Raw genomic sequence first — 24,425 nt, forward strand, 5'->3', positions numbered from 1 at the left:
TGTCCCAGTAATTATAATGGGGCGTGCATGTGTGCGTGCGTGCGTGCGTGCGCACGGGTGAGGCGGGGGTTAAACCCGACACACAAATCTTTTTTAAAACGGACTGCCTGAATACAAACGTCATGCCCGCCCGCTCAGTGTTTGGACATGAACTGATGTAAAGGGTGAAATGTGCAACAACAAAAGAAAAGAAGGGCACAAACAGGAACAGGATATCTGATAAACGAAGAGGAAATGTAACGGAAACGCGCAGCTGTGTCACTGCACTCAAACGATAAGGCCTTTTGAAAATAATATTAGCATCTTTAATACCATGATTAAATATATACAGTGTATATTAGGGGTGGGACAGTACAGGTAACCCATGGCTACCGTCATATCAATATCATAAGACTATTATGGTTGTATCTTTTAAAGATTCAGTGGATAAAAAAACAATACGGACTCTATTCTGAAAAAAAAAATCAAAACTCGCGTGCACAGCAAGGAAGAAGTCCCGTGTCTTTCTTGTGCATGTTCCCCCTATCATCAAGTGCAGAATGTCAATTAGCTGAACTCACTTGCCAAGTCCTCTGCGTCTCCTCGAGGTTTAATGGCACCGCTCTGTCTCAATGATTTCCAATTATAGACGACAGCAGTCTCACACGGGCAGGCTTATGTGCAAAGAGTTGCGCTGAGGAGGAAAAACGACAGAAATTAAGGTTCGAAAACAAAGTGTTTCATCTACAAAACGGCCTTCTTTGCAAGAGTGCTCTTAAGCACATAACCAGCATTGCCGTGCTCCATGTTAAGAGTGGCTTATTGTTCTCAGATATAGAGGACACAATATCCCAGCCTGGTAATAGAGGTTAGATTAATTGCTGACAAATCTGTATTCAGCAGTTCCTTTTTTCTCTTCGTGACAGATTTATGACAGAGATTGATGGAGGGGAGGGCCAGCCCAGAGCTGCTGCCTCTGTTCACTGAGAAAAGCGCACCACAGCTCACTGGGTCCAACAAGAGGCAAATAAGATTAATTTGGCTTACCCGCATGCGGCAATGTTGTCTTTGAACGTGGAGTAATGTTCTGTTCTGGATGACGGGTGACGTAACAAATAGATGTCATCGCAAAAAACAATCAGCAAAAAAATTTAGAAGACATTTTGAACGCCATATGTAGCTAAATGATACTGTTTCCTTAAAGATACCATAGATTGTAAATATTTTAACATATGCCTCCTCTGTATGGGTAGAAAGTAAAGCTAATTCTCATACGTTTGATAAATGAATAAATAACAACATAATGATCTAAGCCCAATTTTTTTGCTACTGCAAAATGCCGCAATCATGTCTCCAGTTTGCGAGCGCTACCAGTCAGCTAAAATTCTGGGTCACCAATACTGCTTTAGACCTTATTTCAAGTAAATATTTATAGTATAAGTAAGTAAGTATATATTTCTTTAACACCCCCCACCCCTTTTAAAAAATACAGCGTAGTCCATCTCCTATTTGTCCCGCAATGAAAATCTGACATTTTCATACATTTATAAGAAGACAGGGCCCAAAAAAGTAGACATGTCCAGACAAAAGAGGACATTTGGTCACCCGAGACTATTGCAGAAGTGGTTGTTAAGTGTGTCTTTTGAACGCGCTACATAACTAGCTAGCTAGCAGTAGCTAGTAGATACCTGTAGATGGCGCTAGCAAGATAGATGGAAAAGATAGCTAGCTATCATAAATTAGATAGATAGACATACAGACAGACAGACCTAGCTCGCTAGACAGACAGACAGATAGATATAGATAGATAGATAGACAGACAAACAGACAGAGCTAGCTCGCTAGCCTAGCAAGACAGACAGTGCTAGCTCACGAGCCTAGCAAGACAGACAGATATAGACAGATAGTGCTCTAGCTAGAAAGACACAGAAAGATAGATAGATAGGCAGATAGATAGATAGATAGATAGATAGATAGATAGATAGATAGATAGATAGATAGATAGATAGATAGATAGATAGATAGATAGATAGATAGAGCTAGCTCGCTAGCCTAGAAAGACAGGTCTGGTCTCTGTTTAAACTCAAGAGGTGAAAAGCCATCTAAAATGCCTGCGCACCCCACTCCTCTACTGTGATGTCACAGCCAACCTCGTAGCTAATTGGCCGAGGCCACAGCCCGCCAGCTGTTTGTAATCATCAGTACTGGGAGTGAGGATCACATGACACCCTCAGGCTCAGCGTGCACATTTAGATATACATAAAGGGTGCTGTGCATCTTTAACCCGGTAGGCCTGCCTTCCCACAGGCTATTCCTCTGCAGCGAGGATCACCTCCAGATGTGCACGCTGCTCTCACCTCAAGTATCAAATGTGGGGGTGGGGGAGGGGGGTGTCACAAGGAGCAAGGAGGGAAGCATATGGAAGGAGATCCTGCAGGTTAGCTAAGCAAGAAATAGACAAACGGGTATGGTGTGACCTCACAGAGTCTGGGGACAAATGTTCTTGATAAGGGTTGTGGCTGCCCCCTTGTGGTACAAGAAAAAAACTGAACTGTTTCAAAATTCAACATAAAAAAAGTAGAGTGACTGTCTTAAAGTGCGGTATCATTTTCTTGTCAATTAGTTTCACACAAGCATATTTCACTGAAATCTAAGATAATGTTTGTGTATTATGTCAACGTTGCATTTTTAGAATACAGTTCTACACAATTTTATTTGGTCAGCACTAAAATAAGTCACTTTCGGATGGCGTCCTTACCTGCTTTTGACTTTCAACAGTTTAGAGTAAATACATTTTTCCTAAGGTATCGGTTGCTATGGATCTTTGAAAGTTATGTACCAAAAATTTAAATGCGTTCTTAAAACACGAAATTTCAACTCTGTAACTTCGTCCATTTCTGAGGTACTTCCATTTATTACATTTTAAAATGAAGCAATTTTCATTTTTTAAAGAGATAATCCTGATTTTGTGAAAACACATCACTGGTCCCCCTTAGTTGTTCCCCTCATAAATTAGGGAAGCTCATTGTTTAATTGCGTAATAGTTTATTTCTCTTTTGACATAATCCAAAAATCAACATTACATATACGTACATATAAAACATGTACAGTTAATAAGTCAGAGACATTCTTTGAGTGTTTTAAGTAGAGAGAGCACTCGCTCTGTATGGCTCCATTTCAACTGCAGTCCAGTCGCTCATCACCTGAAAACGCCATTCTACCGTCGCTTGACCTTGAAGCTTGGTCGCATCATCACGCGTTAATCAGAGGGTCACAGTCACTATACATGATCATGAGCGTGATCTTTTTCTCTACCGTATACTGTACTCTATGCAGAAAAAGAACAGTCCAGTTAATTGTGACAAGGTTTAGCTTACAATATTGTAAAAACAATCAATAATGATGCAACAGGAAGCGGTGGTCGTATACATTGAGTACATCTGACGACATTCTGCTGCATATCAGCCATACATTCACAAATACATTACTCTGTTATCAAATGAGGACACATGACACATGAGTAAATAAAATGTGTGCACATCACTAAACAGTTTGGTTGGGTGTATGATAGTATTCAAAATATTTATATCCATATATATTTTCACTTGTGGCTTTGAATATGTACTGTACACGAGAGTGAATATTACATCATGCCATCGATTAGCTTGAAAGTACAGGACGTGAATTGACAAAACTATCATACAGGCCAGGAAGAAAGTGTTACAACGTGACTGCAATCTAAAAGATGCAGATTCATTATACAGCGCAAAAGACTATAAAACAAATAGTATTTTATACTTAAAGGCATATTCTAAGACACATAACTTATATCACTTTCACATAACTCTTCTATCTTATTGAATTCAAGGTCATTTTGAGGCAAAATGATCGGCTTTTCGATCAAGCCGCCAACCGTCTTTTGCTATGTACAGAAAGTCAAGATAACAGCTTGGAATATCGTTAGCGGAAATAAAATGATTGTAATAATTACCATAAGGTCATTTTGCTCAATATAACTTTTGAAAAAAAAAAAAAAAAAGAAACATCATACATAGACGTATCTAGAGAAAGTGCTACTACAAGTAAAGTGGCCATTAAGTCTGAGTGCGGATCAAGTATGACGTCAACCTTAAATGAAGATCTGGATGCAACTGTCGAGAATTTGTGAGATGGGTGAAAATGTGCCACTGTTGACTGACTGTTGTCAATTTTAGTCAACAAATATTTCAACAGTACTCAAGTTTCATCAAGGTTTAAATGAGGCAAAGGATCCCTGATTAATAAAAATGGATTATTAACTCATTCACTGCCATTGACGACTATAGACGTCATAAATTCATTTTGACTATTTCTATTAGTTTAACATTTTTTTTCCACTTTTCTTCACAAGAGTATGAAAACCTAGATTTTTTTTTGTACATTTAGAACAGATATAAAATTTGTGATTATTCGGGAGTTAACTAGTGAAGTCATGCGATTAATTACGATTAAAAAATTTAATCACCTGACACCCCTAATTTTTAATAATCTTCTTTAAAAAAATAAAAATAAAATAAAAATATAAAATTATTGTAATTTTTTTTAAAAAGAAAAGATTATTAAAAATTAGGCGATTACCATTTTTAATCGTATTAATAATAATAATAATAATGATTTTAATCACCTGACATCCCTCATTTTTAATAATCTTCTTGAAAAATAAAAATAAAATTATTGTAATTATTTTTTTTAAAGAAAAGATTATTTAAAAATTAGGGTGTCAGGCGATTACCATTTTTAATCGTAATTAATCGCACGACTTCACTAGTTAACTCACGATTAATCACAAATTTGATCTGTTCTAATACAATAAAACAATTCTCGGTTTTCATACTCTTAACAAAAGTGGGAAAAATGTTAAACAGTCAAAATTAATTTTTGACGTCTATAGTCGTCAATGGCAGTGAATGAGTTAAATGTGATCATTACAGTGCAGTTGAGATGGACTTAGGGTAAATTATTGCTTTAAATAACCCCCCCATCCCCCATGTAAAAATAAAGCAAACTACTGCTCTATAACTCAAAAGGCTTCAACAAATCTGAAGTCCTCCATCCAAAGTGCCTTGCAGGAGTTTTAACATGCTTGTCTGAGGTAAAGAAATAAGACACGATACTTTTGGCTGTTTTACGTTCATGTAGATTCTGTAATCTTCACACTACGCACCGAATTTAGGGAATGACCAGCAAGCAAGCATACAGCACATAATTAGTTCAACGGTTTTTTGTTTACTGATTTAATCTCTTTCAAACAGCCCTGTCATTTGAGCCACCAAGGGTTAAAGTGATCCACAGTAATTATACTTAGATTTTTAATCTAAAACAAAAAATAATAATCTATTTAAACAATATGTCTTAACTGCAATCCGTTGACCATTGTCGGACTATTTGAGAGTTCATTCGTGCATGAAGCTAGAAATGAGTCACATGATCAATGTATCGCTGTGCTTAATTTGTGTACATTAAAAAATCTGCCGTTTTTCGTAAATGCGAAGACCCGACTTTCTCGTCAAAACTGCTTTCAAGTCTTCAACGGTCCAGCTTCTATGATGGCGATGCAAAAAAAAAAAGATATTCAACTGGGAAGTGGTTCATTTTGGATACAAACATACTTTGCATTTCAATTTTACAATCAACATAAAATTACCATCAAAATAAAATACTATATTAACATTAACACAAGACCTAAATTAATATTGATTCCGACACTTTATCATTTAGTTTAGTGTATATTGGTCGTTATTTTTCCCATCATCGTTTATTTATCAGCTTGGCAGGATCAGGCTAAAACAACCTATTTCCCTAAAATTGTTATCGATGGCATTTTATATTCCCATTGACTTTCATGTAATGGTTAGTGGGAAGTTCAGTCCAAACAGAAAAGAGTCTGCCCCACTCACAATCTTCTTGCTATCAAACTGCATTAAAAACTAGTCCTACCTGCGTCCTGTGTTTGTGTGTGAGTGCGTGTGAGTGTTGATGGACTGAGACTTTCCCAAAAGGCTCGGATGGCCAACGGTCCCAAAACAGCCAAATCACATCCCGGATGGACAGATACGAGGCACGGTTGCGTGCACTCTAGAAATCTTTACTCATCAATGAAGGCCATCTCTTCAATCCTATAAAAGTAAACAAATCAAGTTTAGAGAGCAGCGTGCACAGTTCAGCTTCAAACGACATGGACAGAGACAGGGAACAGAATGAGGGGTCTAGTCTTGCCTTCTTAGCAGATACAGGACGAGAGTCCTTTTGATTGGAGCTGAGAGATTTCCACATGGTGGTTTTAGACATTTCGTCAGATATATTAATATCAGAGGGATCGCACCTGGGGAGCGAGGAGGTGAGGAGGGTTAGTGCAAACATACTGTACATGTGCAGGAAAGGAAAGACAATTAAGACGGTGTCCACGTAAACATGGATAAGACGTTTATATTTGTTGTATAACAACATACAGAAAACACACAAATCACATTTGCTGGCTTCCAATTGTAATGATGCAATTATGTATGGAGGACCGACACTGCCCAAATGAAAAATACATAAATGAATAAATAAATAAATAAATTAAAGTGAAAATAAAAAATATATATCAAAAATTAAACACAAAAAATAAATACATGTAAGTAAAACCAAAAAATAAGATAAATAAATACAAGTAAAAACCAAAATAAAAAACAAGATTCCCCAAATAAATGCGGAAATAAATACAAAAATAAATGTAATTAATGTCAATCAATAAATAAAAAAGGCTCCGCTCTCATATTTATTTATTTCATGCTGCAGATGCTGTCAGCATGACATCCGTCATGAAATGTTATTGAATTGGTATGATAAATATTTATGTATTTATATTATTAGTGCGAATTGCCTAGTATCTGGCGATTCGATTCATATCACGATTCATAGGTCACGATTCGATTCGATACCGATTAAACCCGATACAAATCTATGAATTGATTATTGCAATTTTTTTGTACTCAAATTTGGAAAATACTAATCAGTAAAATTGTACATGTACACTGTAAGATTTGTATGAAAATTTATTTATTTATCTGAAAATTCTGGCTTATAACTGAGCTACTGTATTCAACAAACAGGTTGCGGTCTGTTTCATGTTTGAACAGCACTGAAATAAAATATTAAGGCTTAATGTTCCATTAATATAACATTCTTCCATGCTTTATGTGTGAATCCTAACCCTAAGTAAGACGTTTTGTTGAATATTTCCATAAAAAATGTATGTTTAAAAATCGATTCAGTCGCATATCGAATCGATTTGAGAATTGCGCACTGTAATATCATGATATATTCAATCGATTTTTTCTAACAACCCCTAATATATATATATATATATATATATATATATATATATATATATATATATAAATATACAGTATATATATTGATTTTTAATTTCACTTTTATTCATGTATTTATTTATTATTTTTAATTTTGTTCCTATGTATAAAAATTATACCTCTAAAATGACCTTTAAAAAATAGTAAGAGTATTCCCCCCCATCCACTAAACACAATCTATTTAATTTTTGAACAAAATGTAGAATATTTGCTACATAAAAAATATAACATATTTGCACCATGTTAAGTTGAAGTAAATAAATGAATGTCAACATTCTTCTGTTGTAATTCTTCTTAGTAAGTCACAGTGTCCCATCACTGGTGAGCTATTTTTAGAACAGGCTTGTGGGGTCACATGAATCAGAAGGCATTTGTGTCCCTCCATCCACCCTCTTCCTCCCTTCTCTGATCACAGAGGAGGGAAAAAAGTTAATTGGAGGCAATTAACGTCAACAGGCAGCTAGTTTACTCAACTCTGCAAGCAGCCAATCATATTGTGCCCTGCTTACAAGTCTCCTCCAAAAAATGAAACGAAGAGCTTATTACTGGTGACAGCCAGTATTAACAGTTATTAAAACCATGACTTTTTAAAACCGGAAATCGGTTTGATAAATATATCAAATTCATGACAAGTTAAATAACAGCTGCAGAGTGATGTAAAAATCACACTAGAATTATTATTATTATTATTATGCCTCAAAGAGGTTGGAGTTGCACATTTAAAATGACCAGATAAATACAATCGATATATATTTTTTCCTTTTCTTTTTGACAGCTTTGGGTCTTGATCCCGCAGACCCAAAGTTAACATTGATGCCACAAAGCAAACAAAATAAATAAATAAAAGATCACCATGATCTCACTAAGAACTGTAATAATAATAGTGATGACGTTAATGAGAACTTCTTTCCACACACAAATACAGAAGGCTGAATTTTCTTATGGATGTGAGGCCCTTGGGTCACACTCACCTGGGGTCATGGGCCCTTGAGGCCTGCACTGGTTCACTGCTCTCCAGGGGAATGTGAACAATTGGAGCGTCTTCACTTTTTGTACTCAGCATAACTTGCGTCTCCTGCACCAACAGGAACATGCAGGATCAATATGTGTATGGTCCCCACCCCCCACCCCCCTTCCAATGGAGCTTTCACATTTTCCATTTCAATTACCTCCTCAATCTTTTTGGAAGCATCATCAAGGTTTTTTTTCTTCCATTCCGGCATGAGATCATCCAGGTAGCTGAGCTCCCGATTAGAGAAACACAGATCCAGCAGTTTGCGGATGAACACCAGAGCCAGCACCTGCACACAACGGCGCTCAATAACAGAGTATTTCTCCATTCCATCTGTCGTGACTTCGCCAGCTCACCATCATGGGGAAGACGATAGCGGCAGGTGACGTCTTGATGACCCAGAGAAGCACGAGACAGGTCAGCTGGGTGAGCGTGAACAGATGAACCTTCCTCAAGGGCACGTGACGCAAGTAGATGAAGTCTGGCTGGTGCTTGGCCGGCATCCCAAACAACTTCAGACGGTCAAAGAACTGTGGCCCAGATATTAAGATTTATGTATATGCATGAATGCAAGACTTATTATGTATGCCAGACGCTGAGCAAGAGAGAACAGCTGTTAACACTTTATCTAATTATGGGACTGCTGAAAGCAGCACATATTACTCTCCACCCTAGAAATTCCCCAGATTTCTCCGCAAAAATGCGGCCCGTACCGTAGATCGCACCGGGACAAATGGCGTATCAAACGATGCGGCTCGATCTGACTCGGTGCAGCATTACTTTTCTAGGAATTCTGAGTTACCATGGCGACGCAATTCCCCAAAAACTCCCAAAAAACTCCCATAGGAAATGAATGGAGAAAGGGGGGGACAAATTACAGATCAAGCACCTTTTTCCAAGACACGCTGCGCGCGCATACGTTATCCGACCGATATGAATTTTAACTCATTTTGTAGCAATTTTTCCCATCTTTAGCTCAGTGTCGAAATTTATTTTAAGGAATGAAAGCTCTCCCCCCTGTGCGGGTTCAAAGACAGTGAGTGAAATAGCCTTCTATTACACTCTGTGGAGCAATTAGGCTTTGAGTGGCGGGAACCAAAAAAATATATTTCCAAAAGTCATAAGTTTCACTTCAACTCGTCACCATGGCCACAATCTTTGCTCACTAGACATCAAATTCTCACATTTTGTAGTGACAAGTCTCTTCTTTCAGACAAACTAACTTTTATTTGGCTAAGGTGTCATTTAGTACCTTTATTTTCACTTTAAGCGAGGAGAAGTCGGACTAACTCGCCTATCTTTTCCATGTTAAATTTGCCTCCTTTTTCCTCTTCATTTTGGATAAATCATAAGTTTTCAACCTGCTCTCATTTGGTTCATTTTTCATCCGATTAAAAAAGTGAGAACATGCTCGCGTTCCCCAAACCCTTGCCGTTCTAACGAGCCATTTCTTGAATCTGCATCTTGAACCGTTTAGTCGTGAGAAGCTTTTGTTCGAGGTGTGCGTCTCTCATACAATATCAATGGAATGTGGGTGCGTGACGTCTCCAAGTCAAATGTGTGTGCGTGAAAAGTGCATTTTTCTTAAAGGGGCAGTGAGATACTTTTAGTTGATGTTGATTATGGTTAACTTCCACATTTCTTGACCGATTCCAGTCGTTTAAATTTTAAACTGTTCAACTCATTTACAAGAGTCAGCAGTCCCATTCAAAATTTCCGCGGGAATTTTTCTAGTTAAGCCATGTAATCACGAGCCGCAATATTATGACATCCAATACTGGAGCTGTATTATATATGTATTATATATATGACATCATCAGATATATATACTTTATATTTTTATTAGTGCATTTATTAACATTAAGAGAAGTGAGTGTATATGTCACATAATACAGTACCTGGATGCCCTTCAAGGATGAGGCTCCCATGTAGAGGAAGACGCCATATAACACCGGCATTGGAATGAACTGAGTGAAGAAAAGATATTTAAAAAAATCTTTTTAGTAGGGCTGTCAAAATTATTGTGTTAATTTGGAGTTCCTTTAACGCCACTCATTTTTTTTTAACACGTGATTAACGTGATATGTAAAGCCTGTACTGGTCGCACTGCAGCAGACATGTCCACGTCAAAATTGAGCAGTAATACATTTAATATTAATGCATATATTTCTGGAGACTGGAGTCAAGTTTTATTTTACAATTTTAAAAATGTGCAGAATTTCACAAGTTACTTCATGTTAAAGATGAGATAGCTCTTCATATGAAAAGAAAAATGCACTGATTGTTACCAATGTCTTACAAATGAAATCATGCCATCTAGTGGTAGAAAAATGGCCTCAACACAAATAAATATCACACACGTTTTTTACAGTACAATACATCTTTAAAATTGTAACTAAATTTTATGAATTATTATGGAAAGCCTGTACTGGGGGAATTGTAGTCGCAATGCAGCAGACATGTCCACGTCAAAATTTAGCAGTAATACATTTAATATTAATGCATATATTTGTGGAGACTGGAGTCAAGTTGTATTTTACTATTTTAAAAATGTGCAGAATTTCACAAGTTAGTTCATGTTAAAGATGAGATAGCTCTTCATATGAAAAGAAAAATGCACTGATTGTTACCAATGTCTTACAAATGAAATCATGCCATCTAGTGGTAGAAAAATGACCTCAACACAAATAAATATCACACACGTTTTTTACAGTAAAGTACATCTTTTTAATATTAACTAAATTTTATGAATTATTACAAAAGTATTGTACCAATGACTAAAAGATGCAGCCATATTTCTATTAGTTTAACATTTCCCCCAAACTTTTACGTTGAGTATGAAACCATAGAAAACATATTTTATTGTTTATTTAGAAAAGATATAAAATTTGCGATTAGTTGTGAGTTAACTATTGAAGTCATGTGATTAATTACGATTAAAAAATAAAAAAATAAATAAAATAAAATAAATAAAAAAGGAGAGCAATGATGATGACATGTCAAATCGGTAAAATTACCGAATGAACAATACTGAGCTATCCAGAAAAAAAAAAATACAATTAAAAATTTTAACCCCCTCACGCACCTACTTTAAAGTCATGCTCTCTCTCTCAAATTTATGTGACAACCAGATAGTGGCAGCACTCACCTGAAGTGCTCCAGTCATAAATACAGAGCATCCCATGAGCAAGAAGATGACCAGGCCAGTGAGCCTCTGCTCTCTTATGCCCAGAAAACGAGGCTGCTCTCCTGGAGCTGAGCTCTCCGACTCCAGCTTCAAACTGTTCACGTGCGAGATGGACAAGACAGTTGCGGCGACGAACCACGGCAAACCCATGATGGAGCACACGGCAAGCATCATCCCCACCATCAGGAGATCCAAGTGGTACCCGCAACCTTTCTGGGAAACACAGATGAACATTTTAAGTCAAACGTCACTTCAATTTTTTTATTTAATTTCTTGATTTTTAACTAATTTGCTCCAAAAAAAAAAGTATATATTTTAAGTATTACCGTGCTCCCAAAGACATATTTATATGTTTTTCTTTATTTATGTATAAAACAGATGGTGACACTGAGAACTCCCGACACTTTATATATATATATATATATATATATATATATATATATATATATATATATATATATATATATATATATATATATATATATATATATATATTTTTTTTTTTTAAATTTTGCAACTATTTACTTTGTTTTTAATTTAGCTTGCTACGTGGTGATTATCCTGAAAGCTCCCTGCAATTTTTGTTATAATTTTTAGACAAAGCTGTCAATTTTGTATATGTTTAACTCATTTGCTCCCCAAAACTTATAAATATGTTCTATTTTAAATGTTTTTAAATGTCCCAAAGACATATTTAAACGTTTTTTAAAAAAATAATAATTTTTTTTTAAATGCTAGAGCATACAGAAGGCTTTGATGCAGCATCTGAACTGAAGAGAACGCTTGAAGCAATGGTAGTTATGACAAAAACGGCCAGCAGGTGGCGGCAGAGTATAAGAGATCAACCAGGGCCATGTTGCAAACAAGCTCTTTCCCCTCCTTTTTTGTTTATAACAAATTTGTGAATAATGATGAAACTTAGACTCTAAGCTTTCTTTTGGTAGGTTCCATGTTTGCAATATTCTTTGGGCCTTGCAAAATCAGTCAAAATCCAGTAAAACAGCCGGGAGCGAAGGGGGTTGCTTTAGTGGAAATGGCTGGGAGTGCATGAGTTTGTGGGTCAACAACACTCATGCTAAAGTACAACTTGAATGAGTTTAAGTACCAGCAGTTTGTGTTCTTTGCGGTTGATGATGACTGCGGTTATCTGTTGGTCCATGAAGATGAGGATGGTGCAGAGAAGAGCAGGGATAGAAGATGCCAGGATCGTCCACCAGGGGTTACGACCTATTGGGTTGATCAGCCACCCTCTGTCATCTCTGGTGGGCTAATGGAGGAACATATTCACAAGATGCAAATGTAATCGGATCTGTTTTACAGAAATGTGAAGGTTTTCCCAATTGACCTGGAATTTGCTGGGGACCTTTAACTTCTGGGAGGGTACGCCGATGACGTAGTCGAGGAACACCATGACGACAATGGTGAGGAAGACGGCAAAGTCGCTGATCATGGATCGCACCTGATGGCATACGGAAAGACCACTTAAAAGAAATGCGACGACTAATGTGTGCCTCACCTAAACCTGATAAATATCATTTTGAATCCATTTTAGTTGGGGCTAAAGAGGAGATTGCAAGTTCCTACTTTCTTCTTTGCACAAAATATCTCAGAGGGGTCAAACTTTTTTTTCATGACAGGCCACATGTAGTCGTGGTAGTTATGCTTTCCATATAAATGTATAGTCAACTCACCATATTATTAAATAAACACATTTGCCAATTGCATTATCCAGAAAATATTTTCTAAGAAAATACATATTTATATTTAAAAATTACCATTCAAAAAAAAGGCGGGGTTTCACCTAGAAATGTCCCTATTTTCAAAAGAACAAACACTTTTTTGTTTGTTTGATTGATTAATTTAAACAGACAGTGTGTAGAAGGTGTTGCCATCTAATGGTGAACTAAAAGAATGCAACGACCTAAGTTCAAAGAGAGAGAGAGAGAGAGAGAGAGAGAGAGAGAGTGAGAGAGTGAGAGACCACACTTCGTAAGCCTACCACCAATTACCATACTAAATTCTTCTCCTTTGGGTATTGTAGTGGAAAGATGGCGGCGAAACATCTTAGCCTCTTGTAAGGTGTGACACGACCTATAATTTGCAATTACTAGGCCTATGATTATATTTAAAAAAAGTATGTTTATCTGATAGACCATATTATTTAAATTAGTAGGTTATAAAAATGAATGAACATTGAAAATAAAAAAAATTATACACACTGTCCCTTTAAGAATATCTTCACGGAAAAACAAAAAGCTAAGGATATTTCTAAATGACTTCAAACTTGTGAATGACAACGTACGTTGTATTAAAAATAAATGCAATTTGAAATCAAAGGTCGTGGAAAATCGTGGCAGGGTTTAGGTCAAGGTTGTCAAACTCATTTTTGTGGCGGGCCCTTATGTGTTGCATGCCACATGAAACCAAATAAATGTCTAACTATTACATATACAGATGCATATATTACATATACAAATTAATGGATTACAAATTTTGAAATCAGAAGTCAAGGATAATAGTTTGCTGAAGTTACTGTAAAAAAGGATAACCAAAAATTCATGCACAATTTAATAATAATAATAATGATATTAATAATAAAAAATAATGAATTCCAAACATATATATAACAAATAAATACAATTAAATTGAATTAAAAAAACATCAACAACACAAAGCATTTACACATGTTCGGAAAAAGAGTAGGAAAAAGTCTAAACTTTTTTAACTCCTTCCCTTTTATGTCATGTTTTGGTTCTGTCATGTTCAGTTTCTGCTTTCCTTGTGTGTTTTCCTTGTCTTGTTAATTGTGACCCTGCCCTTCCTTGTGTTGTCCAATCAGTGCCCTCAGCCACTTGTGTCTGGTCCAGGTGTGTCTTGTTGCGTCATTAGTGTTGGTGTATTTAGTCTGCTGTCTCTCCTCTGTCTGTGTTGGTGCATTGTGGTATGTACGTTTGTCCTCATGGCATGCTGCCTGTTTTCGGTTCCCTCCCAAGTTCTAGTTCAAGTTCATGTTTTGTTGCTGTCTGTTTTTTGTTCCCTCTTTTGTTTAAGTTCAAGTTCATGCTTTGTTTTATGTTTTTGAACTTTAGAAATTAAATCCCTTTTTTTGGACTACACCTCTGCCTCCTTGCTCTGCCTTCCCGCATCTGGGTCCTAAAGCCCCCCGTTTTGACATTTTATAACGTATAGCTTATACAAACAAGTATAACCCTAACTGTTACAAGTTTACATGAAAAAAACGAACATAATATACCAATTATGTCCTTATAAATGAATAACACAAAAATACTACAAAAGACATAATCACTCGTATAAATACAAGTTTGTATATAATTATTCTCAGCTTTGTTTATACCTACATATCAGTCCTGTCTAACATATTTCCTCTCCTACGAAAATAATAACAATAATAATAATAATAATAATAATAATAATAATAATGCATTATATTTAGAGGCGCCTTTCTTGGCACTCAAGGACACCGTTCAGTATGTTGAGAGAGGACTTAATAAAATAAAAAAATAAAAAAATAAATTACATTATTATTTACAATAATTGTACAATTTGAAATTTTGGCACATATTTTGGCAAGGATCATGGAATTTGTCACATAAAAAGATGCGGCGGGCCTTGAGTTTGACACCTGTGATTTCAGTATAGAACAATTGCTCAGTTTTGCTATGAATGGATTTGGCGAAAAATATGCTTGTATTTGCTAAATATTAATGAACATTTCCATTTCGGTACAGCTATTCTTCTCAAATGAAAGTAACAGGAGGAAGACCCATTTTATTTGCTTTGGTGTGCCAAATAAAGTGAAGTATCCAGCACCTTTCTGCTGATTACCTTGGTGGGGAAGTAGCGACTCGTTTTGAACTGTTTGAGGAACGCTGACAGAAAGAAAGTGGAGAAGAACAAGATGACAGACCAGAAGAGGACATCTGGGGTGTAGGGACCATGATGGCCGCACGACGTCCCTACAAAGTGCCCCTGCAGACTCACACACTCCTGTAGAAAGAGGACAAGTTTGTCTCGAGATGCAAAGACTTCTTGCGAGTTGCTCCTGAGAGGATGGAAACTGGTAAGTAAACTAAACAGCAGCTCCGGTGAGGGAACGAGTGACCGAAGGTTGCTTGTTAACAAATGCAAACATGCAAAAGAAAATGCTTTTTTGTGGACAACTTGGACATGATTAGATTACCTTGACGGTGAGATTGGCCCAAGAAACAGAAGAAGCTGTGATGTTTCTCTCGCTCCACAGTTCTAAGGTTTTATTGCTCGGACTATCAGGCTCTGTACACTGGCAGCTAAAGTCAGAGAGAGCACAATTGCGATCAGTTTATCAGAATCATGTACACCTCTAAAGATGCTGGTCCGCCACTAATCTATTTAAAAAAATAAATAAATCCCATAGCAAAAGAGGGAAATTGAAAGACATACAGGATTATTATTATTATTAACTCATTCACTGGCATAAATTAATTTTTTTTTTTATAAAAAATTAGGGGCAAGAGGCGATAATTTTTTTTAAAATTGTAATTAATCGCATGACTTCACTAGTTAACTCACGATTAATCCCAAATTTTATATCGGTTCTAAATGTATAATAAAAAAAATCTAGGTTTTCATACTCTTGTCAACAAAAGTGGGGAACAAAATTTAAACTGATAGAAATAGTTAAAATGATTTTTTGACATTTATGGCTGTCAATGGCAGTGAATGAATTAAAAAAAGAAAAAAAAAGATAAAAAATTCGGGGCGTCAAAGTTTTTGATCATAATTAATCGCATGACTTCACTGGTTAACTCGCGATTAATCACAAATTTCATATCTGTTCTAAATGTACAATAAAAAAAATCTAGGTTTTCATACTCTCGTCAACAAAAGTGGGGAACAAAATTTAAACTGATAGAAATAGTTAAAATGATTTATTTGACGTTTATAGCTGTCAATGGCAGTGAATGAATAAAAAAGAAAGAAGAAAAGATAAAAAATTCGGGGCGTCAGGCAATTAAAGTTTTTAATCGTAATTAATCGCATGACTTCATTAGTTAACTCACGATTAATCCCAAATTTTATATCGGTTCTAAATGTCCAATAAAAAAATTCTAGGTTTTCATACGCTTGTCAACAAAAGTGGGAAAAAAATTTAACTGATAGAAATAGTTAAAATGATTTTTTGACGTTTATAGCTATTAATGGCAGTGAATGAATAAAAAAAAAGAAAAAAGATAAAAAATTCGGGGCGTCAGGCAATTAAAGTTTTTAATCGTAATTAATCGCATGACTTCATTAATTAACTCACGATTAATCACAAATTTTATATCGGTTCTAAATGTACAGTAAAAAAATTCTAGGTTTTCATACTCTTGTTAACAAAAGTGAGATATTTTTTTTTAACTAATAGAAATAGTTAAAATGATTTTTGGACGTTTATAGCTATCAATGGCAGTGAATGAATTAAAAAAGAAGAAGAAAAGATAAAAAATTCAGGGCGTCAGGCGCTTAAAGTTTTTAATCGTAATTAATCGCATGACTTCATTAGTTAACTCACGATTAATCCCAAATTTCATATCTGTTCTAAATGTACAATAAAAAAATTCTAGGTTTTCATACTTTTGTTAACAAAAATGGGAAAACAAATTTAAACTAATAGAAATAGTTAAAATTAATTTTTGACGTTTATAGCCGTCAACGGCAGTGAATGCATTATTGCTCATGCACAAACACATTATTTATGCTTGTTATCAATTCTTAAAAATTCTGCCAAGAGATCCACAATCTGTGTTCCTCACTATGCCAGTGTCAGCTTGTCCAGATCACTGTGAGCGTTGAAGGGGTAGATCTCGCCCAGGTGGATCAGCTTCTCCAAGGCCTCGTAGATGAAGATGATGCAGATGAGGGCGGCAAAGGCCTCCTCTGTGAAGCGAGTGATGTAGCAAACCAGAGAGCTGGCGTCTGTGGCAACAAGCAACAGACACAACAGTGCCGTCCACAGGCCAATGCAGGCCCTTAGAGACAGGTAGGAAAGGGTGTAGTCCCTAAAGAGTCCAATAAACAACACATATCAAACAGAGAATACAAAGATGTGACTAAGGCTACGCTTATTTGATACATACTTGCAGAATTTGAAGAGGATTTTCTCAAACACCAACACCGGTCCTGTGCTGCCCAAAATCGTGAGAGGCTGGCCAGCAAACAGTGAGTAGGCTATGCCAGTCATGGAGGCACCAAGTAAGGACTCAATGGCACTCTGGAGTACAAAACACACCTTGTTTACAATATTAGAGACGGACAGATTATTGGCCGGGTCGACTATAGGTGTCAATATTTGTCAAAATGCCAAATATGCGAATTTAGGGTTTTCATCAGGATTTGTAAGATGTTCAAAGACGGGTTTTACTTGTCACAAAGACATTTCCAACATGTTCAGCCAATTTGTCAGTGTCTGCGAAGATCTTTTGAAACCTTTTACGAACCCTGACGAAAACCCCAAATTAGCTACATTCACATGAATTTGTCGCTCAGTGAGATACAGGGAATTTTAATTTATGGATTTATTTAAATTTCTACTTTTTTTAAAAAGATGCTGACACTGAGAACTCCCGACGCTTTATATATATATATATATATATATATATTTTTTTTAATTGTTGAAATTTTGCAATACTTGCTTTGTTTTTAATTTAGCTTGCTACATGGTGATTATCCTGAAAGCTCCCTGCAATTTTTGTTATAATTTTTAAACAAAGCTGTCAATTTTGTATATGTTTAACTCATTTGCTCCCCAAAACTTATAAATATGTTCTATTTTAAATGTTTTAAGTGTCCCAAAGACGTATTTAAACGTTTTTTTTATTTTAATGTTTTTTTTTAATGTGTTTTTTTTTAAATGCTAGAGCATACAGAAGTCTTTGATGCAGCCTCTAAAATGCAAAGAACGGGTGAAGCAATGGTAGTAATTACAAAAACAGACAGCAGGTGGCAGCAGAGTATAAGAGATCAACCAGGGCCATGTTGCAAACAAGCTCATTTACCCACAGTTTATACAGATTTGTGAATAACGACGAAACTTAAGCTATATTCTAATGCTAATTGCTGCAAAACGGAAACAGATAGAAACACACTTTTTTCCTGAAGAAAGAAGAAACTCTAATCTTTCTTTTGTTAGTTTTCATGTTTTTATAGCAATAGAACACAATATTCTGTGGGCCTTGCAAAATCTGTCAAAATCCAATAAAACAGCCGGGAGCGAAGGGGGTTGCTTCAGTGAAAATGGCTGGGAGTGAATGAGTTAAAAGTAAAAGACATGTTTTTAATTTTGATGCTAATATTTTCGCTTTTACTGCAAATGAATATCGGCTTGAAATAATGGTTATCGGTCTTCTTGACTGCTAATAATTGGTATCGGCCTTAAAAAAAATGATTTCATTAGTTGACTCACGATTAATCACAAATTTTATATCTGTTCTAAATGTACCCCCAAAAAATATCTAGGTTTTCATACTCTTGTTAACAAAAGTGGAAAAAAATGTTTAACTAATAAAAAGCCTTCAAATGAATTTGGGACGTCTATAGCCGTCAATGGCAGTGAACGAGTTGAACAACAATACGCATCAATATTGTGTTCTTTTTCTCATGCACATTGCTTAGGAATATAAACATTCTGTGCAAGTGTCTGCCCTTACAATGCGCCCCTCTGTTGCCTCTCCAAGCAGCCCTCCGAAGGTGATGACAGGAGACATGCAGGCGCAGTAGAGGAAGAGGAAGGAGGCCACGCACTGCAGGCTCAGACCATCTTTATAGTCACTCAGATAAAAAGGAGCTTTCCTTTTGATGTCCATTATCAGACCACCAAACAACCTGGTCGTAACACAAAGGGAACAAAGTGCACATAGTGAACGTTATGTATGCCTGCGTCGAACGTTGCCATTTGCATTTTCCATTTAAAACGTGTTTAACATTTTGAAGATGCAATAACAACAAAATTAATGGGACATGTGGCCATTGCAAAGACAGAAAGTGAATATTTTAGTCTTTTAGGAAGACTTTGAGTGATTTCAGGGAACGGACGAGAATAAAGTGTAATTGCACATCCACTGCAGTAGGTGGCAGTGGCGCTCTCATCGTTAGGCAATGTTCCCCTGCAGAAGTATATGTCACAATTTTATAGACAAATGATATTATTTATAGTTGCAGCGGAGAGTTGGGAGGGTGCAAAAATAAATTGAGAACTACTGAGATGTCAGCATAGACATTATCTAAAGATGCACCATTTGAAAATGACGCTGTCATTTTCGGCGATTATTTAGGGAAAAAACAAGAAAAATAACATTTGCATAAAATTTTTTAGGCGCATGGCAGTGTATCACCTTCCAGTTCTTTGCAGCTCCGGTCCATGGTGCTCTGCGTGTGGATCTTCCTCTACCTGGTACGCTGTGCCATTAGGGACACCAGGCATCTTCCTCTTCTCCTTCAATTACACAAAACCAAAGCAAACTATCGTCAGTATATTGCTTTGCTGGTGCAGCTGCTCAAAATGTGTACCTACCTGAGATGGGACATTTTTGGGCGGCTCAATACGGATAGAAGGGTCCCACTCCCCTGGTGGCAAGACAGTCACCTGGTCCAGGAACTCATCGATCCCAGCCAGAAGGTCACTTTTGTCCTTTGCCTTGTAAGCGACACCGTGGAAGATCTGGACCACACAAGTGTCAAAGATGCTAGTCTGCTAGCATGTTATTGTTACCTCAATAGAGCAAAAAAAGTGACCTCATCCGTCATAATGGTTGCCATCGAGCGCCCGATCTCATGGTACTGCTGAGCTTTTCCATCTGGGCCCAGGAGAATGAAGAGGAACCTAAAAGGATGAGTTGGCAGAGTGCAGAATTTCATGTCCGCGCTACTGAATGTACACCATTGGAAGTGTTGTTCATGTGCGTGGCTATTTATAGTACCTGGTGGGTATGGGCACCTCGGTGAGGCCGGTGAGAAGCACGGCGGGGGAGAGGCGAACAAAGGCCACAACGGGCCTCTCCAGGAAATCCAGCTCTCCGACCAGCACGTTGGATGCTTCTGCTCCCTCGGGGATTTTCTTCATGAAGTGGAGATCCACCTGATAAAAAACATTTACAATTTTTTTTTTTTTTTTAGCAAACATGATTAGTTTGATTGTTGACAGACGACAAAACATATGAGCTGCAGAGGAATTTGTAAATGCATACAATAAGCACTGGGACTAAATACTATTTTACCTTGCTGAGGTCCACTTGGTGACCTTCCTGACCTGCTCCGTTCTTAGGTGGCTCTGTAACGGGCACAGGCTGGGGAGATGTGGCTGACCCAGCTGTGTGTGAGGAACAAGACGAGTGGAAAAGGGCACGGGATTTATTCGGTGCAGTATGTTTTTAATAGGCAAATACTTTGTGGGTGGTGGTTTAAAGTGCAAAAGTTTTGCCACTTTTCTCAATCCAGAGCAATATGGTTATAATGTCTCATATTTGGGACTAGGAATTTGGGACGTAACACCAGATGAACAAAAATGAATTGTATTCATGAAACATTTTTAGATGCCATTACGAGACATCCCTAGACACGCAATATTAACTCATTCACTGCCATTGACGGCTATAGACGTCAAAAGATCGACTTTTACTGGGCTGGCAGTGAATGAGTTAACAAGAAATGCAAGGTTTTAACGGCAGTGTAACCTATTAAGGAATCTCTAAATGTTTATGATAGTAGAGCACCCGTCATGAAAAGACTTAATTTCAATTTCAGCGTGCTCTTGTAATTTTACTATTTTATAATAGAGAGGGGGAACTTCAAACTGAATTCAACTTTTACTGTTAACCATTACAGAAACATAACATAAAAATAAAATGAGAAATATCCTAACTTCTAAAACCCAACAGAAAAATGTTTTTTAGTAATCCATGCTGTCAATTTTGGGAAGCTTTGACCTAAACCTTACATTTGGTGTTACTAGTGCTGTCACTTTCAAATATTTTTAGATTAGATTAATCTATCGATTATTCAATCGATTAATCGACTCATTTTAATTTTGCATTGAAGTGTATTACAAAAGCATTTTCTTCCCCTGATTACTGTACTGTACAGTGATTGGTGTTTATTTTATACTTCGTATTCACATGGTGATTTAAAAAAAAAAAGAAGGTGGATTCATGTTTTACTATGTTTGGTCATTGTTTTCCAAAGTAAAAACAGATGTTTGCAAATGTGTTCTTTCATCAAGGACGACAGAAATCAGTGAACAATTACTATTGATATGCTGAAATCAGAGGATTTGGACAATTTTAAATTAAAAAATGGCTCCAAATGATTACTCGATTATTAAAATAGTCAGTTAATTTCAAAATTGATTACTTGTCGGTCAATTAATTAATTTTGACAACTCTAGGTGGTACTTTAATGAACTTGTGAGGCAATGTACTAAATGTCCTTGACACCTGCTACTTTAGTAAAAAAAAAAAACAATAAGGAGCTCAAGTTATAAATATCTTTTGAATGATGTTTTATTTATGAAAAAAACAAAAGAGCAAAACAAAAACAAAAAGAGATTTTTGGCCTGTGTTGAACAACAAACACACCAAATTTGTATTCAATAAAACTCATTAGCAATCTCATGCTTACATTAGAGGCGAACAATTGTGATGGACACAGTAAATCAGATGATCAAAAATCAGATAAAAAAAAAAAAGTAAGTAAGTTGTACAATAAAAACCTGTCAGATGAGGCTCGGACTGTTTGCGAGTCCCCTCGGCGATGGAGCGCACGATGGGCATGAGGTTCTTCTTCTTCTCATTCTGGTGGTGGTGCCGCTTTAGCAAGGCGTCTCGCACTTTGACCCTCACGCTGTCGTCCAGCTCATGAGACGCCTCCTGATGATCCAGGATCATGTCTATGACGCACAGAAAGAAAAAAAAAAAGTGTGAATGCAAAGTGCAACAATAAAAATTGCAGGATGTTTTAAGATGCTTCTTGTAAGACTGTGCAGGTGTACCTCATGAAGTGGGCAGTAATAAAAGTTATTGAATCCTATAAAACCTTCAACAAGGATTAATTTCTTTTAATTTCTGTTGCTAGAGTCATATTTCTCCAGACATTGTTAAATAATTGAATTGTCCTACCAATCATCCGCACATCTTAATCTCATTGCCTTGTCTTCGTCCACTTTGTCCTTTCTGAGATGCTGAGTCATTATTTGAACTTTTCTACCCTACTTTCCTGTCAGGCAGTCAGTCTGCATGTACGCGCACACACGCACGCACATTCCACATGAAACCTGAGCACATCTCAAGGCCAGTGCTGACGTGTTCAGTTCAGTGCCAGAATAATCAGCCCTGCTAATTAGACCACCAACAAGGGGACAGCTGAACCATGGCTGAAAATAAAACACAATTCACACTTTGGTTTATCCGCTACATGAGAACCCTCAACAATAAATGAACTCACTCAAATTATAGATGTTGATTCCCCCCAATTTTTCTACCCCATTTTTTCCAACACTTGCTGAGGTTCTGTTGCTTGTCAAATCCTTGTTTATAATTAACCCCAATAAAACCCGAACCATGAAATACATGAGAGAAATTTCAGCTTCTTCGTAAATAAAGTATTTATTGGTCCTTCAAAAAAATAAATAAAAAATGTTTGGGGAAAATCACACTTTTGATTTGTGTCATATTTGATACATTCGGTCACAATGCTTTAAATTTGTACATTTATAACTGTCAAAAATGTAACAATAAATACGTATATTTATGTTTCCAAAAAATCAGAAAGAACATTTCCCACTATTAATAAGTATAGGTGTCTCTCCTTTCTCAATGTAGATGCTACGGACTTGCGACTTCCCGGGTTCCACACATTAGCGTTGTTTCCGGCCACTGAAACACTCGCAACACAGTGCAAACAAAAAACGGAAACAAAGCTGATGTGTGAAAACCAGGAAGACGGAAGTCCCGCCTCCTCCGTGGCGATCTTGCGAGGTGGGTGAAAAAGCCATCAACTGGGTGATACTGCTCTCTAATGGATTATCCATGGAATGCATGTGTGAGATCATATAAGTCAGGGTTTTAATGGGAAAAAATATACTCATGAAATAGAGGGCTCAAAATGTCTTGTATTTAAAATATGACACGTTTAGCTTTATAGGGTTAAGGTGACAAATCATAACATGATGAGTGTCTTCACATATATGAAATATCATTAACTCATTTGCTCCCCAAAACATATCAAAACGTTCTAGTTTAAATATTGCCATGCATGGTCCCAAAAACGGATTTATACGTTTTGGTGCAGCCTCTGAACTGAAGAGAACACTTAAAGCAATGGTAGTCCCCCCCCCCTCCCCCCAAAAAACGGCCAGCAGGTGGCAGCAGAGTATAAGAGATGAGCCAGGGCCATGTAGCAAAAAGGCTATTTTCCCCAGTGTTTTAACTTAGCTATATTCAAATGCTAATTGCTGCAAAATGGAAACACATACAAATATACTTTTCTTTCCTGATGAAAGAAGAGACTCTAATTTTTCTTTTGGTAGGTTCTGCTCTCTAATGGATTATCCATGGAATGCATGTGTGAGATCATATAAGTCAGGGTTTTAATGGGAAAAAATATACTCATGAAATAGAGGGCTCAAAATGTCTTGTATTTAAAATATGACACGTTTAGCTTTATAGGGTTAAGGTGACAAATCATAACATGATGAGTGTCTTCACATAGATGAAATATCATTAACTCATTTGCTCCCCAAAACATATCAAAACGTTCTAGTTTAAATATTGACATGCATGGTCCCAAAAACGCATTTATACGTTTTGGTGCAGCTTCTGAA

General features: G+C 36.6%; 1 protein-coding gene across 3 annotated transcripts in view; it reads right to left on the minus strand.

Moving 5' to 3' along the window:
- Nucleotides 1-3,004: 3,004 nt before the first annotated feature.
- The window catches only part of slc4a8 (solute carrier family 4 member 8), a 36,427-nt gene continuing 15,006 nt past the window's right edge, over nucleotides 3,005-24,425 (minus strand). The window contains exons 6-26 of one of the 3 annotated variants that reach the window (XR_013295019.1): nucleotides 22,317-22,493; nucleotides 20,827-20,918; nucleotides 20,530-20,687; nucleotides 20,345-20,432; nucleotides 20,124-20,270; nucleotides 19,945-20,045; nucleotides 19,261-19,435; nucleotides 17,692-17,825; nucleotides 17,368-17,613; nucleotides 15,774-15,879; nucleotides 15,419-15,580; nucleotides 12,918-13,031; nucleotides 12,678-12,839; nucleotides 11,534-11,785; nucleotides 10,284-10,352; nucleotides 8,742-8,915; nucleotides 8,543-8,674; nucleotides 8,345-8,448; nucleotides 6,235-6,340; nucleotides 4,948-6,134; nucleotides 3,005-4,285 (exon numbers count right to left, since the gene is read on the minus strand). Coding sequence is in view for 2 of the 3 variants with exons in the window: in XM_077572780.1 (XP_077428906.1) it covers nucleotides 6,129-6,134; nucleotides 6,235-6,340; nucleotides 8,345-8,448; nucleotides 8,543-8,674; nucleotides 8,742-8,915; nucleotides 10,284-10,352; nucleotides 11,534-11,785; nucleotides 12,678-12,839; nucleotides 12,918-13,031; nucleotides 15,419-15,580; nucleotides 15,774-15,879; nucleotides 17,368-17,613; nucleotides 17,692-17,825; nucleotides 19,261-19,435; nucleotides 19,945-20,045; nucleotides 20,124-20,270; nucleotides 20,345-20,432; nucleotides 20,530-20,687; nucleotides 20,827-20,918; nucleotides 22,317-22,493 (2,705 nt within the window). In the remaining variant the exon portion in view is untranslated. Of the gene's footprint in view, nucleotides 6,135-6,234; nucleotides 6,341-8,344; nucleotides 8,449-8,542; nucleotides 8,675-8,741; nucleotides 8,916-10,283; nucleotides 10,353-11,533; nucleotides 11,786-12,677; nucleotides 12,840-12,917; nucleotides 13,032-15,418; nucleotides 15,581-15,773; nucleotides 15,880-17,367; nucleotides 17,614-17,691; nucleotides 17,826-19,260; nucleotides 19,436-19,944; nucleotides 20,046-20,123; nucleotides 20,271-20,344; nucleotides 20,433-20,529; nucleotides 20,688-20,826; nucleotides 20,919-22,316; nucleotides 22,494-24,425 lie in introns of all 3 variants that reach the window. The other 2 variants (XM_077572780.1, XM_077572782.1) reach the window with 2 other exon arrangements.

This window comes from Vanacampus margaritifer, chromosome 8, assembly GCF_051991255.1.
Source record: "Vanacampus margaritifer isolate UIUO_Vmar chromosome 8, RoL_Vmar_1.0, whole genome shotgun sequence".
Taxonomy (NCBI): Eukaryota; Metazoa; Chordata; class Actinopteri; order Syngnathiformes; family Syngnathidae; genus Vanacampus; species Vanacampus margaritifer.